General features: G+C 47.3%; 1 protein-coding gene across 3 annotated transcripts in view; it reads right to left on the reverse strand.

The window, feature by feature from the left end:
- The window catches only part of MCC (MCC regulator of WNT signaling pathway), a 463984-nt gene that overhangs the window by 38391 nt on the left and 411184 nt on the right, over positions 1–14409 (reverse strand). For all 3 annotated transcript variants that reach the window (XM_060009025.1, XM_069540594.1, XM_060009026.1), the window contains 3 exons: positions 10498–10638; positions 7795–7898; positions 4486–4669 (listed from right to left, as the gene is read on the reverse strand). In XM_060009025.1, coding sequence (XP_059865008.1) covers positions 4486–4669; positions 7795–7898; positions 10498–10638 — 429 coding nt within the window. The remainder of the gene's footprint in view (positions 1–4485; positions 4670–7794; positions 7899–10497; positions 10639–14409) is intronic.

Consider the following 14409-nt stretch of genomic DNA (forward strand, 5'->3'; position numbering starts at 1 on the left):
GAATTGGTCCCACAGAAACTGCATGAGGGGGACAGGTATAAGGACAAGGATGGTGACTGCAGCAGTGTTTTAATAGTAAAAAGCTGGATACAAACATCCCAACAAGAGGAAGCTGTCTAAATACACGACGAACTGCCATCCAGTGGGAGACTGGGCACTACTGAAAAGAACGACACACGTGGAAAGATGCCTAAAAATACAATACTAAGGGGAAAAAGCAAGTTTCGAGAGAGTCCACCTAAGTAGGATCCTTCTTGGGTTAAAATGAGATGGAGTCACATTTTTAAAGATGCCATGTGTTGGTCTGCTGACGACACACCCTCCACCTTCTTCTGGGACCTACCCCTTCTCTCTGCCCGCGTGGCTCCTGCAAGAACTGTCGTGGCCACGGATGACTGACTGGGTAGGCACTTGAGCCCAACTGGGCGAGATGTTCCTTCCCAGGATTTTCTTACTTGACACCAGAGAAACCAGTCAGCCTGGTATACTAAAGCAGGTGGTGTGCTGGTTTTCTGTCATCTGGGGAGCAGCCTGTAGCAGGGAAGAGGTGAAAGCCGTGTGCGGAGGCCAGACTGGCCAGGTGCGGCCTGGCCCAGCTGTGCCCAGGTGGCCGGTTCTCCTCTGCCCGGGCTCACTGTAGCCCTCTGCCCAGGTACGCGGCTCCTCTGTGGGAGACCTGATATCCTTCCACCAAGACCCCCTTTTAAGCTATTTGAGTATGTTTCTGTCACTGGCAACCAAAGGTCTAGGTCATAAAAAATGGACACTTAAATCTGTGAGGATACGCTCCAAACTGTGTGCAGTGTCCTTTCCAGGGAGGGTCCTAGCACGGGGAATTTTATGTCATGCTTGGATTTTAACTGTTCAGTTTATTTTTACAATGAGCATATAATTCTTTTGAGATCAGCAAGTTAGGTCTTAAAAAAAGAAAAGCAAAAGCATTTCAGGTCTCTATCTAGTTCCCATAGAACCTCAATGATAAGCGACGAGGACATTTTCGCAGGAGGCCTGAGCACCATGCTATGCTGTCATGTGGAGTACCGCGTCTGAGCTGGGCTTCAGAATCTACCAGCACTTCTCAGCATTAATCCCAAGGACTCTGGATGGACTCTCCTGGTACTTGGATGGGGAAAGCACCTCTGGTTTTCAGAGGGAAGTAAAGATGCCTATTACGACAGGCAGACCTAATCTGACTCTCGTGCCCGGAAGCTTGCTGGTGGTGGGGCACAGGCCTGTCCTAACCGGATGGCTGTTTCAGTCCCATTTACCCTTTCAATGGACGTGCTTCCACGGTCCTCAGCCTTTCTTTCCGTCTCAGTGAAACTTCATCTTAATCTTAAGGCTGACTTAGAGGGTGAGGGCTGGGAGCCCCACCACTCTCCATTCCAATTTGGGGATCACGCCCCAGTGTGAGTGGTCAGCCAGGTGGGACCCCGGTTCCCTGGATGTTCCCAGAGCTCACTGCAAGGCTGCAGTCACCAGTCTCACAGCCTCAACCCGATCCACACCTGATGGCAGGACAAAAGGGACTCCAGCCTCCATGAGGACAGACTTGCTGTGGCTTACTCTGTCTTGGCCCCTCGTCCTTTCGTAGATTTAGATCGATGACTGTGCTTCCACCCGGTGAGCTGAAACTGTGATGCTTGACCAAAAGGGTGGGCTTGACCGAGAATTCCTATTCCCACTTCCCATCCATTTAGTCCACTTGCCTCTCTGTCGTGATACACTGATAAAGCTATCCAGGCAACCCACATTACCTAGTTACTCTGCCCATTAAGATAATTACACTTTCTGATGCGGCCACGGCTGTATTTTTGCAAAAAAAAAAAAAAATGAAATGTTTCAAAACTGAAACAGCAGCATCCCTGGGCTCCGGACTGCAGAGTCAACTGATGGGCTGCCTGCCGTTTTTATTCTCCTTGCTGGTAACTGCCCCTCAGCTGCTCCCTTCTGAAACCATGACCTTGCTGTTACCGGGGGCTGCCCTGTGCTGCCAGAAAGGCGTCTGGAGGCCTGGTACTCAGCATTCCCTTCCTGAGACCTGGAGGAACAGCGGGCTGACTCTCTGGTTAGAATTCTGCCAGCTGGCTACAGGGGGAGGGGAGGCGACTGATGAGCTACATAAAGCTTCCAACTCAGAAAGCCTCTTGTCTGTCTTTCTTCCATAATCTTGACATGTGGGAATGGCTGAGTGGAATGGCAAGAGTTACAAACAAAATTAATTATTATAATTATGAAAGCATCTGGTGGTCTGGGACTTTTTTTCTAAGCCACGCTGAACGTAAGCAGTCTGGCTGTATCAGGTCCCAAGAACGTGTGTTGCCACGTGAATGCCTGTAACCCCCTCTCTGAGCTGCTCTGATTTGGGTGGGAGTATGAAAGGGAACTTTTAAGGAGAATTGAGTAAAATCTGAGCTAAAGGTCTCTGTACTTTGATGCAAAGATCCATTGAAGACTGAATTTAGTTCAAGAGCCATTCTTCAGTGAGGTCATCCTTGCAAACTGAAACTATGTTCTGAGTTTATGTCAACCTACTGAAGTACATTACCTAAAATGAAGCTTCTCTAAGAAGCCTGTCTCAAAAATCAAGGCTCATCTATACATTAAAATATTTCTAAGAAATATTCACAATCAGGGTCTCCACTGAATAGCTGGTGAGAAAACATTCCCGCTCCTGACTGGCTCTAAATGTGTCTCTGATTTAGATTAAAACAAAATTATTTTGCAGGTGGGGAGGGATGAGCAAAAGATCTGTAACACACCCCTTATAAGCCACTGAAATGGTACACAATTCCTGTCAACCCAAGTCTTGTGTCCAAAGTCCTGGGCTCGGGTTCTGATTTCCCTCTTATCTATCAGCCTTATTTAGGCAAGTCACTCTCTCTCACCTCTGAGCCTACCCTAGGTTTTCTCACCTATACAAATGGGGTAAGTTACCCTTCCTGTCTTTTGTGATTTGGTTATCACATGACAATCTCTAACAAAGTACTTTCTAGACAGAACTGGGATATAAAGGGAAGGCATTCTATTTGCAGCAACAGGGATGGACCTAGAGATTATCACACTAAGTGAAGTCAGACAGAGAAAGACAAATATATGATATCACTAATATGTGGAATCTAAAATATGATACAAATGAATTTATTTATGAAACAGAAATGGAATCATAGACATAGAAAACAAACTTATGCTTATCAAAGGGGAAAGGGGGCGGGCTGGGATAAATTAGGAGTTTGGGATTAGCATATACAAACTACTATATACAAAATAGATAAATGACAAGGTCCTCCTGTATAGCACAGGGAACTATATTCAGTATCTTGTAATAAACCATAATGGAAAAGAATCTGAAAAAAAATCCATATATATATATATATCCATATATATGTATCCATATATCCAAATACATATATCCATATATCTCTATATCTCTATGAATCACTGTGCTGTACACCAGCAACTAACACAACATTGTAAATCAACTATAATTTTACAGAAAGAAAGAAAAAGGGAAGGCATTCATGTTTTTAGGAGTTTTGGTGGCAAGAAATGAGAAGGTCATTAGAAAAAATTTCATTCTGACCCTCTACCCACATCCAATAGAATCCAATGGCTTCCGCAAATTATGCTTAGCAAGGTGTTCACTGCTTTCCTCCCCATCTTTTTTTTTTTTTTGCGGTATGCGGGCCTCTCACTGTTGTGGCCTCTCCCGTTGCGGAGCACAGGCTCCGGATGCGCAGGCTCAGCGGCTATGGCTCACGGGCCCAGCCGCTCCACGGCATGTGGGATCCTCCCGGACCGGGGCACGAACCCGTGTCCCCTGCATCGTCAGGCGGACTCTCAACCACTGCGCCACCAGGGAAGCCCCTCCCCATCTTTTTCAAGTACCCACTTCAGTTTTCTAGATCCACAGATACTGAACTTGAACCCAGGTTCATGACTAAGTGTCTGCCAAGCACACGCTATGCTTATGCATCACTCTACAAGGCAAAGAGGTGAGGGAAGGGAAGTCTGTTGCCTGAGGGGGCTTTACAAAGGACAGAGGCACAAGAGGAAGGAAGAGAATGGAGCATGGAAATAGGATGCGGTCTGGGCCTTGGGTGCTTAAGGACCATTTGCAGCACATGGGCCTTCTTCACCGCCCCAAATACTTCTTGAAAATCGAGGACTATAACGAAATGGAAGGTAGAACCAAAAGGGGGAAGTACGCCGGACAGAAAGGTAGGTTTGGGTTCCACCTCCTTGAGCAAATCACCCCTTCTCTCTGGGAGGCATTTACCACACTGGTGAAGTGAGAAGGCGCTTTCCAGCTTTCCCATTCTGATTCCCGGGAGCAGGCTGCAAGCTGGGGTCGGGGGGGCGGTTAGAATTCTGTCTTCCAGCAAGCCTCACAGTCCTTAAGAGCTGGGTCACTGCACGTCAAGCCTAGCGAGCGGACTACCCGTGGGCACGCATCCAGCTCGCGGCAGAAAGGCCGAGAATTACCTGGTGTGGCTGTTAGAAGACAGGCTCTCCCAAGGCTGCACGCTGCAACCGGCCACAGCAAAGGCTCCCCCGCAGCTGCCGTCCAGCTTCATGAGCAGGGCCTTGGCGGCGTTCTCGGCTGTCTTCCGGCAGTCGTGAGCTCGCTTGAGCATCTGAGTGATGTTTTCATCCCCTGACGGGTCTCCTGCATGGCAGAGAAGCCAATGGGTTAATCAGCGCTGGTCCAGAGGAGTGAGTCTGGACAATCAGTAGCCAGTTACTCGGTGCGGGGGGGGGGGGGGGGTGGCGCAGTAGAGAGGAGTCCAGCGGTGAATGCCAGTGAAGAGACGCGCGTCCTGGGCCTGGCTCTTCACCGAGAAACTGCACCGAGGAAGGCATCTTCTCTGCTCTGGCCTCCACGGTCCTCCCTGACAAATGAGGGGCTGGCCAGTAGGAGCTCTGTGGTCTGTTTCCAGCTCTAACCTATGATTTTCTAATTCCCCAGGCTCCTCGCTGCTCCCCGCGTCCAGCCCCAAGTCTCCTGTGTGGCCCTTCTCCCCTGCGCTGGTTGGTACTTCCCTGTGAATGAGGCCAGGGAGAAACTGAGGCCAAACCTTACGACCTCTCCACAAGTCTGCAGCTTTGCTGAGAGCTTCGTGTAGGCACGAGACACAAAACTAATGGTTAAAACGAGACCTTGAGACTGGTTCTGACTGTCCTCTATGGACGCTATCCCTGACCTTTCTCTCTGATCTAGGCCATGGCCAGGGGCGAGCTCCCCTGCCTCCAGAGGCCAGGAAACTGGGCTGGAGCAAGACGTCAGGGTCGTGGCCACCACCACAGAGCCAGACAGGGAATTCCCTGCCCAAGACAGTCACTTTCTTGTTGTGTTTTCAAAAACCATGCCGGCCAAATAAGTCATTGTTTGTTACCTCTGTATCCCAGGCCCATGATCTTCCAAGTGTGTATATATGAAAGCTTATGCCAAAGCCTAAGATACAGAACTGGCAAATGTGGAACTGGCTGAAGTGGGCAGGGGTGGGGGGCATACACTCAGCTTCTCCACCCTCCACGCCCACCACTGAGGCCTAGAGAAACTCCTCCAGCTTCCCAGGCCCAGTTCAAAAAGCACTGGTCTAAATCATCTAGAATGAACACCTGTGCAGTCAACAAGAAACAAAGAAAAAACCCAGAATAACTGACACTGTGGGTAAATGTTACAACTAGTACTTGCTTGCCTGTGCAACTACATAGCACGTTAGGGCAGGCTGACAGGTCAGCAGCCGTTGTCAGCAGAATGGAAAGAGTGAGATTTAATAGGGAGCTGCTAAAAAGTCAATCAACGCTCTGCTTTACAGAGGAGGGGGAGGAAACGTGGGTGTCCGTGTCCCGCAGACTAAGATTCCCTGGACCTCCCTCTGGCCACTTCTCTGACAACTTTCATACTTTTTTCTCCTTCCACAAATAAGATATTTTACGTATGTCGCACCGACTGCTCTCTGAATTCTGAAGAGGCGTGTTACTGACTGCCCCATTTTATAAACAGGCCCATGAGCTACCCAGGATTACGTTAATACAAGGCATTTTATTATTGATTTTAAATACTTAAAATGCAGATTTATTTAAGTCCTTTCAGCTCCTACCAAGTAACTGTGCTGAGTAGGTACAAGCCTCATAAAAGGTACCTTTCAAGGATGGAACAGTTTAAGACATTCCTCTGATACAAACTGGAAATAAGATGATTGATTTTTTCCTTTAATTGATCATTTTCCTTAATACTTACATTAAAAAAAACCAAAAAAAACCTGACAGCAGGCCAAGATCATTTTAGAATCTGTTTAAGAGGAGGAATAAAGTTTTATGGTTTGGTTAAAAGACTCTGAAAAATGAGGTTCCTAATGGAAATGCTGGCAGAGTTTCTACTTCTGGGCTGGGATGGTAATCCTATTAAAAAAAAAAAAAAAACCCAGAAATCCCAGAGAGGGGGGTGGAGGATGGTCACCCGTACAAATGGAGGCCTGCTTCCTCGCTGGGTGACTTGGATATGAAGCAGGAAATTAATACCCAGGATACTTCATTCCCTTCAGACTTGCTTCAGATTCCTGTCCATGTCAAAACTGAAGGAGGAAAAATAGGTGAATGTTCAGTGCAAAAGCTAGAGCCCAGGCAGGGAGCAAGGAGCTGGCAAGGAGGAGAGGGATGCATTCTGGAGGTACCCCGACGGCGACCTTCTCTGCAAGGTGTGTCCTGGAAGGACTAGCTCTACCGTGGGCTCCCAGCCCGCAAGGGAAAGCCAGTCCGTGACAGGTGGCCTGGTCCCCAGCCTGCCCACGCCACCCACCTTTGACTCTGGAGTGGTCCGGTCAGTTTTTTGTTCACCTGCCATGCCTTCTCGGGAGAAGCTGCTGTTATCAGGTGTAGGCTGAGGGAGTCTGCAGGCCTCAGCATCAGAGATGGCAACCTCTGTCCCTGGAGCTGTCTTTCCTCCCGAACACTATTTCCACTGCCACTGTCCGCATGTCATCTCAATGCCCAGAGCCATAGTCACTGGTGAAGTTTTGGCAAACGATGGTAACTAGGATGCCACACTCGTGTCTTTTTCAGTTCATAGCCCTTCTAGTTACTCAACAGTGAGGGTCAGCAGGGGGAAGCGGTGTGGATCTGGAGGGAGGAATCACGCCAACAGGACGCGTGATCCCTGGGGTGAGGGAGAGGCAGGGCTTCGAGGTGGGCTGGCAACACCTCTGCTCCCCCACAGGGGCAGGCCGGGGCTCCCGGGGCTCCCAGGGCTCGCATTCGGTGAGGCTGACAAGAGCAAGGTATGAAACATTCCTCTGCATTCCCACGACACCTGGAGACCAGGTAGGGGGAACCCACGCTTCCAACCTACTCAAAGGAACAAACCTGGAGAAAAAGCACAGCCAACAAAAGCAGCCCCAAGAGGCAAAGGCCTTGTGGGCAGCAAAGGGACCCTCAACGACCAGCATCAGAGAGAGGCTGCGGGAAAGCTGGTCCCTTTCATCGTGAACCTGGGCCTCCCACTCCATCTGGTTCTACTGCCAGCCGGGGAGAGTACGTTTCCTGAGAGGGTTTGTTTGTTTTAACTTGTCTGTAATGCTGTTTCCACTCCAGTTCTTGCTGCATTCAACATAAACAATTTACTCACTCAGTCATGAGGAAAAAATGAAAAACACACTTGACAAGGGAATTTCATGTTGTCGGGAGGCGTGCCAATGCCAACAGCCGAGATGGGGGCAGGAGAGCAAGAGAGGCGGGGGGGGGGGGGGTGAGGAGGAAGGAAGGGGACGGAGGGACTCCGGCCACACTTACCGGGAGATGACCCCACACCAGCCGCGCGGAACTGCCCCAGGATGAGGCTCTGCTCGCTCTCGGCCAGCGCCAGGAGGAGTTCATAGGCTTCGATGCACTGCTCACTGAAACAGAAGCACACGGCATCCTCAACTCAGCCAGAGGATGGCGAGCCTCTCCAATGCAGCGCCGTGCCCGGGGTGGGAAGCAGCTCGGGACCTGGCTCTCAGCCTCGCCGTCCATGTCAGCAAGGAAATACCCAGGGATACTCCTGGCCAGAGCCAGGGTCTTGCTCTGTTACGTGGCCCCCTCCCCTGCCCCTGTTTTTTTAAACTTTAAACTAGGATCTAGAAAAATACAAGAGAAGCCATAAAGATGAGGGAGGCAAGTCTGCTAGCCCTTTGATGATCAGCTCGAAGGGAAAGGTAATAGGTTCCTGACAGCCAGCCTCCCGAGATGCTCTCCAATCGCCTTGATCTCTACACACTGCTATCCACAGCCTTTGCATAACCCCCTTCCACGTTGTTGCAGGGTTGGTCTGTGTGACTAAGGCAGAAGTCATGGGATGTCATGTCTGAGGTTAGGTTATTAAAAAACACGGTGATTTCCATCCTGGTCTCTCCCTCTCCTCCCTTCACTTTCCCTCTTGGATCATCCTCTTTAGAGGAGGCCAGCTGCCATGCCTTGAAGACACTCGAGCAGCCCTATGGAGAGGCCCATGTGGTTAGGAACTAAGGCGCCCAGCCAACAGCCAGGGATGGACTGAGGACCCTAACCAAAGCTTCTTTGAAGCAGATCTGCCAGCCCCAGTTAAGGTTTCAGCTGATGCAGCTCTGGCTGAGAGCTTGACCAGAACCTCGTAACAGACCCTGAGCCAGAACTACCTAGACAAGTCATTCCCAGATTCCCGACCCTAGAAACTGTGATGTAATAAACAGTCATACAATAATAGGTAATTCATACAGCACCCTAGAAAGGGGACTATTTTGACCCAGACCCACCTATTCAATAGAATGGCCACTAGCCACATGTGGATATTTAAATTAAAAAGAATTTAAGGTAAATAAAATGAAAAATTCAGCTCCTCCGTTGCAATAGCCACATTTCATATGTGTAACAGCCATGTGCGGCTAGCAGTTACCATACTGGATAGCACAGAGAACAGTTCCATCAACACAGAAAGTTCTATTAGATGTCTGTACAACTGTTTCATGAAACACTCACAAAACCTCTGACAAGAGTTTGAGAATGGATTTCTAAGAGGAAGAACATTAGTCTCTCTTTGGGTACACCAGGTAGAGAGAGGATCAAAGAGCGACCTCTTGAGAGCCACTGCTGCCTGTGACCCCACAGGGACCCACGTCTGTACTGGATGGAGCGTGTGCCTAATGCCTCAGTCATCCTGGCCAGATGCCTGCAGTAGTGAAATTCACCCCCCCAAGCAAAGAACTGATTAGCTTCTCCAAGCTGAGCAGGGGAAATGTTGCTTTACACAACACTTATTAGCCAACAGACTGTTTTTTATTGTCTTTACTTTCAAGTTCCTTTACTAAGAGATAAGGAAGAGGGTCCAATGACTGCCTCTGGGTACTGGCAGCTCCTCCTCTCAAGGGCAGTTAGTTGGTCTTTCAAGTTAGAGACGCTGGGACATTGTTTCTTCTGTACGGATGAAAGGCAGACTGCCGGTGCAGAAAGGCCTGTTTCGAGAGCTGTCATAGACGATTATCTGTTTGCTTTGCTGTGTCTGTCAACTAGTAGGATTGCTTTCTTGCTTTGGTCTCCTGTATTTAGGTTTGATATTGTTTTCTGAAGAAGCAATGTTTCTGAAAACAATACTGACCTTTGTAAAGGATGCCAAGAGTAAGATACAATGGCTACTCTGGGACTTCGGTAAATATGCCTAAGTGGCGACACGAGTGAATCTATGAAAACAATAAAGCATAGTTTCGTAGCTTTTCCCAAGCAGTAATTTAAAAATAGATAAATTCCAAAGCCAATGAAGCTGAAAAAAAGAGTGGTACATTCATATACCACTTGCTCATCAATGAATGAATCATATTCATTTCAACGGGTTTGTTTTTATGGGAAAAAACTGGCAGCACGCCTGAGGAGCCATGAAAATATTCATACCCTTTGACCTGTAATTCCTGCTTCGGGGATTTTATCTTGAGGAAAATACTCACAAGAATGAAGGCTTTTGTTTTAAATTATTCACCATAGAATTATTTTCAATATCAAGAGTCTGCAAAAGTCTAAATGTCTTTTAGAGAAATGAGTAATAACGACATATGAACTTGATGTAGGGGATACAGCCAGTCAAAATAAATGGACTTTTAAGCAACACTACAAAACTGTAACAACCTGAAGGAAGAGAGTGCCCCAGATTTACAACAATGTAAAATATATATGAATATGAATAAAGACTGGGAAAAAAAGATTAGAAAGAACAAGACTTGAACATGTAACACAAAACTTGATGTTCTGAGGGATACTACTCGAATGAAATAATATTTAAGTTGACCATGCGAACAGAAACATACCCGTTTACTAATACCACACTCATTACCCTTATTTTCTTAATTGCTGCCACCAGGGTGCTAATTGATTTTCAATATATAGCACACTAGCATTTGCTGGTTATGTTGTCTACTTTCACGCAGAAGCTTGCTATGCATGTATTTCTAAATTAAAGTGGCTACTCGCCTGCCCCGCCCCACTTCCTACCTGTACTGCAGGGCCAGCCTCAGCGCGGTGGCATTGGATTCGTATTTCCCCACCAGCATGCTCATTCTCTCAGCATTGCTTTTGCATTCTTCCAGGGTTATGGTCAGAAGGTCATTTTGGGATTTGAGGTGTTCGATACGGCTACAAAGGAAGGAAAATCACGTTCACAATTTTACACCAGGACTACAATGAATTTGCCAAGATTTTAGCCATTGACTCTAGATTCCGGCCAAAATGCACATTGGATGTGAGCTCGTCAGATGTTTTAGTAAATGCAGCTGATGAGAAGTAATGAAGGAAGAAGCTCAAAGCTGAAGAATCACTAAATTCTGTGTGGATGAGAAATAAAAAATAAACTCCTGGTTCTTTCCTAGCCAGCCACAGATGAGCCATTTGCTAGGTACTGCACTAGGCTCTGTAGATACACCAAGGAAAGGAACCAACCACGTGACCTCAGGCCCTCATGAGAGTTACAACTGGTATGCTTCGATGAACCACCGTCCACAGGGACAAATGAAATCACAGTAATAGCTACCATTTGTTGAGCCCTTGATCAGTAACTCTCCCAACAGCCCTCTGAACTAAGTATTATTATCCTCATTTCTCAGAGGCAGCACGGAAAGGGTAATTAATCCTTGGGATTTGAACCAGGCAGCTTGACCCCAGATCCTTGACTCAGAACACTCACTATGGGGCAGGAGCAAAAGATGAATCAGTGAATGAACAAGAAACTGCACTTAAGGGGCCTTTGAATGGGAACTGTGGATCGTGTCCAAAGCTCCTTCCAGCTTGGACAGACCCCTAACTGCTAACTACTGGTAGGATAAGTGGTGGGAACTTTAAGTTTTATAGGAATCAGAACTGTACGTTCAGGGCAAAAGTTCATGGCAAAGTCAGAAAGCAAATCAGAAAAAGGTAAGCCTTCAGCCTCTCCATTTTCTGTCCCACGACACGGATGACCTGAATGCAATGATTCATTTCCCATGGGACATGCCCATCTGTAGCACTCTGACTACCAAGTCTTAAAGAGACACAGGGTTTCACGCACACAAAATGTTAAGGGGCTTGCAAGTCATTTGCCTTGAGGATAAATCTTAGGGGCACATATCTTAGAGCAGATTATGGAGACACTCGCCCATGCAGGACATGTCCTGTGAGTGTACAGCTAAGACCGCTGTGTGGCTCTGGCAACAACAAGGTCAGTTCAACATAAGGTGTTACAAGGACACAGGTTTCTGTCCTTGTTCACATTCAGATTTCTTCAAACAGTCCCCACTCTCTCGTTTACTTCTCAACTTGCTCCAGTTACATTCAGTCCCTACGGATTAGATGAAACTGTTTACTCAGCTCACAGACCTCCGTGTGGTCAATTCTATCTTACAGGCCTTCTCAGGCAGTACCCCTGTAATCGGGTATGGCTTCCTTCTTGAAACGTTCTCCTTTACTTGGGTCATGAGAGGTGTCTACTGGTTTTCTTCCTAGCCGAAAGGTCATCTCTTCTGTCTCCTTTGCCGACTCCCATCTTCTCTATAAAATCTGTGAGGGTCGATGTTCCCTCAGGACTCCATCCTGGGCCCCTTCTTCTATCAACACTCTCCCCCTGGGGTGATTTCATCCAGTGCCACAACTTTAACAGGCACTTATATTCCCATGGCTCCCAGATTTCTTCAGTCCAGACCTCTCTCCTGAATGCCAGTCTCACATATCCGGGGTTTCACATGGACACCTCCAATTTAACATTCCCAAAGGGGACTCTCGATTTTCCTCAAACCTTATCTTCCTCCATCTTCTCCATCTCAGTAAATGCCACCACCGTGTACCCAACACCACCAGTAAGACACCTGAGACTCTCCTTTGAGACCATCCCTTTTTCTTACATCTGTGGGTTTTTACCACCAAACATATACTGACCCCTTCACATCACCACCACCTGGGCCACGCTGGTCCACTGCTCAGCTTCCACTCCTGCCCACCTCCTTCCATTCTTCACACCTGAGTGAACTTTCAAAATTTAAATCAGATCTGTTCTTCTCCTACGTAAAACCCTTTAACAACTTCCAATGACACTTAAAGAGTAAACTTTGTCCATGGCCTCAAAATCTGTATCTCACCCAGCCCTGCCTATTCTGCCACCTTATCTCATGGAACTCCTCCTTTCACTCATTCTATTTCAGTTCCATGGGCATTTGGGCAATTCTAACTTCATGCCAACCACTTCCCAGCCTTGAACTTGGTAAGCTGGCCCGTAAGTCTCCTCCTAGTTTGTCATATGGCTGTTCCTTTTTCCCCTGGAAATCTCAGTTGACATGTCCCCCCTTCAGAGATGCCTTCCCTGGCTGCCTACTAAAATCAAGCCTTCCTGTTATTCTGTCACAGTGTCCTATTTATGGGGAGCTTTCTTACGCTCTTATTTATTTGTCTGCTTTTTGTCTAGCTCCCCTAACAGGATATAGCTCCATGAAAGCAGGGATCTTGTCTGTTTTACTTTCTTTGGCATCCAAATAGTCCAGCATATAGTAAGTGCTTAACACGGATTTGTTAAATGAGAAAACACACTTTTGAGTAGACGTGACACCCACCCCTGCCCCCACCCCCACAAATACAAGTTAAAGGCTGTAATGTTTTTGAAGGGTAATAGGACTCCAACTCTGAGATAGGTAGTTAAATAACAGACACCAGAACATACTGGTAGATTATTTACAAGAATTCCCTTGTTCTAGCAGCAGCTGTGATAATATAGAGAACAACGGAGGTGAGGTAGGGGGGCAGGGGTCGATCAGCTGGGCTATTTAACAGCTCTGGACTTGAGGCAAGTCATTCAAAGTCAAAGCCTTTGTCTTCTCATTTGCGAAATGGGACTATTCTGCCCTCCCAAGTTGAGGGTTAAGAGGCTGTCAGTGGGGGAGCCTTTTGTAAGCTGTTAAACTCCATGATAACGTGAGCTACAAGCACTAAATAGTTCCCCCTTCTTTGGTCTCTCCTAGGTGCCTATAATTGAAGAGAAAGGAACCTCCCCTCAAATTCAACGACAAAGCAGGCTTGTTAAATCCCAGGATCTGTAGAGAGGAGATCCTCATTACATAGAGGGCCCCTGAAGGCATCTGACTTCATTAAACTGCAAAGGGCATATCTGATCCAATTTTTAAGCACTCCTCTGCCTGTGATACCGAGAGGGCTGCTTCTTCACTGCTACAAGGCAATCATCAGGATTGTCACTCTTAAGTATTTTGGATTTAATAAGGAAACCATTTAATTTCAAGATTTAAAATGACCTAGATAGCCATATTTCCTTGGTTCTCAAGTGCTATATTAAACAGCTTCAAATCAGGGAGGACTAAAAGGATAATTCAATTTATTCAGGTTTGCCATACACCAGGGGAATGGCATCCACATTTCTTACTGGTTAGCTCGTAAACCTTTCCAATTCTGACTGTGCTCTCCCACTGAAGATTGCTAGGTCAGGGCAGCCACAGCACACTTGGATGCCATCACTAGTCCATTCTGCCACCGCGGAGCCAATTTCTGAGTAGTTGCCGTGGCTTGCCCCTGGTCCTTCTCTTTTGCTTTTTTAGCAGCTCTCTTTCATTGCTGGGACAACACACAAGCCAGTCTTTGCCAAGAGGCAGGGGGACAAACTCAAACCACCTCTGGCATAAGATTTAGGAAGAACCCATAAAACTGGATACACACAGTGGAATTATTCTAAGCAGGATAGTTAGAACTACTTAGATAATCAGAACTAGGTAGGATAGGATGTAGGGATGGGGGGATGTGCACATTTGCAAAAAGCATAAATAAAATTAGGCAACCCTCAGTTCGAGCAGGGAGGATTAGACCAGCATGCCTGCTCCATCGCAGGAGTCCCTTCATCAGACTGCTTCTGCTGGCTCCAGGCACCCCTGGGTGCTGAGT

This window comes from Delphinus delphis, chromosome 3 (genome assembly GCF_949987515.2).
Source record: "Delphinus delphis chromosome 3, mDelDel1.2, whole genome shotgun sequence".
Classification (NCBI taxonomy): Eukaryota; Metazoa; Chordata; class Mammalia; order Artiodactyla; family Delphinidae; genus Delphinus; species Delphinus delphis.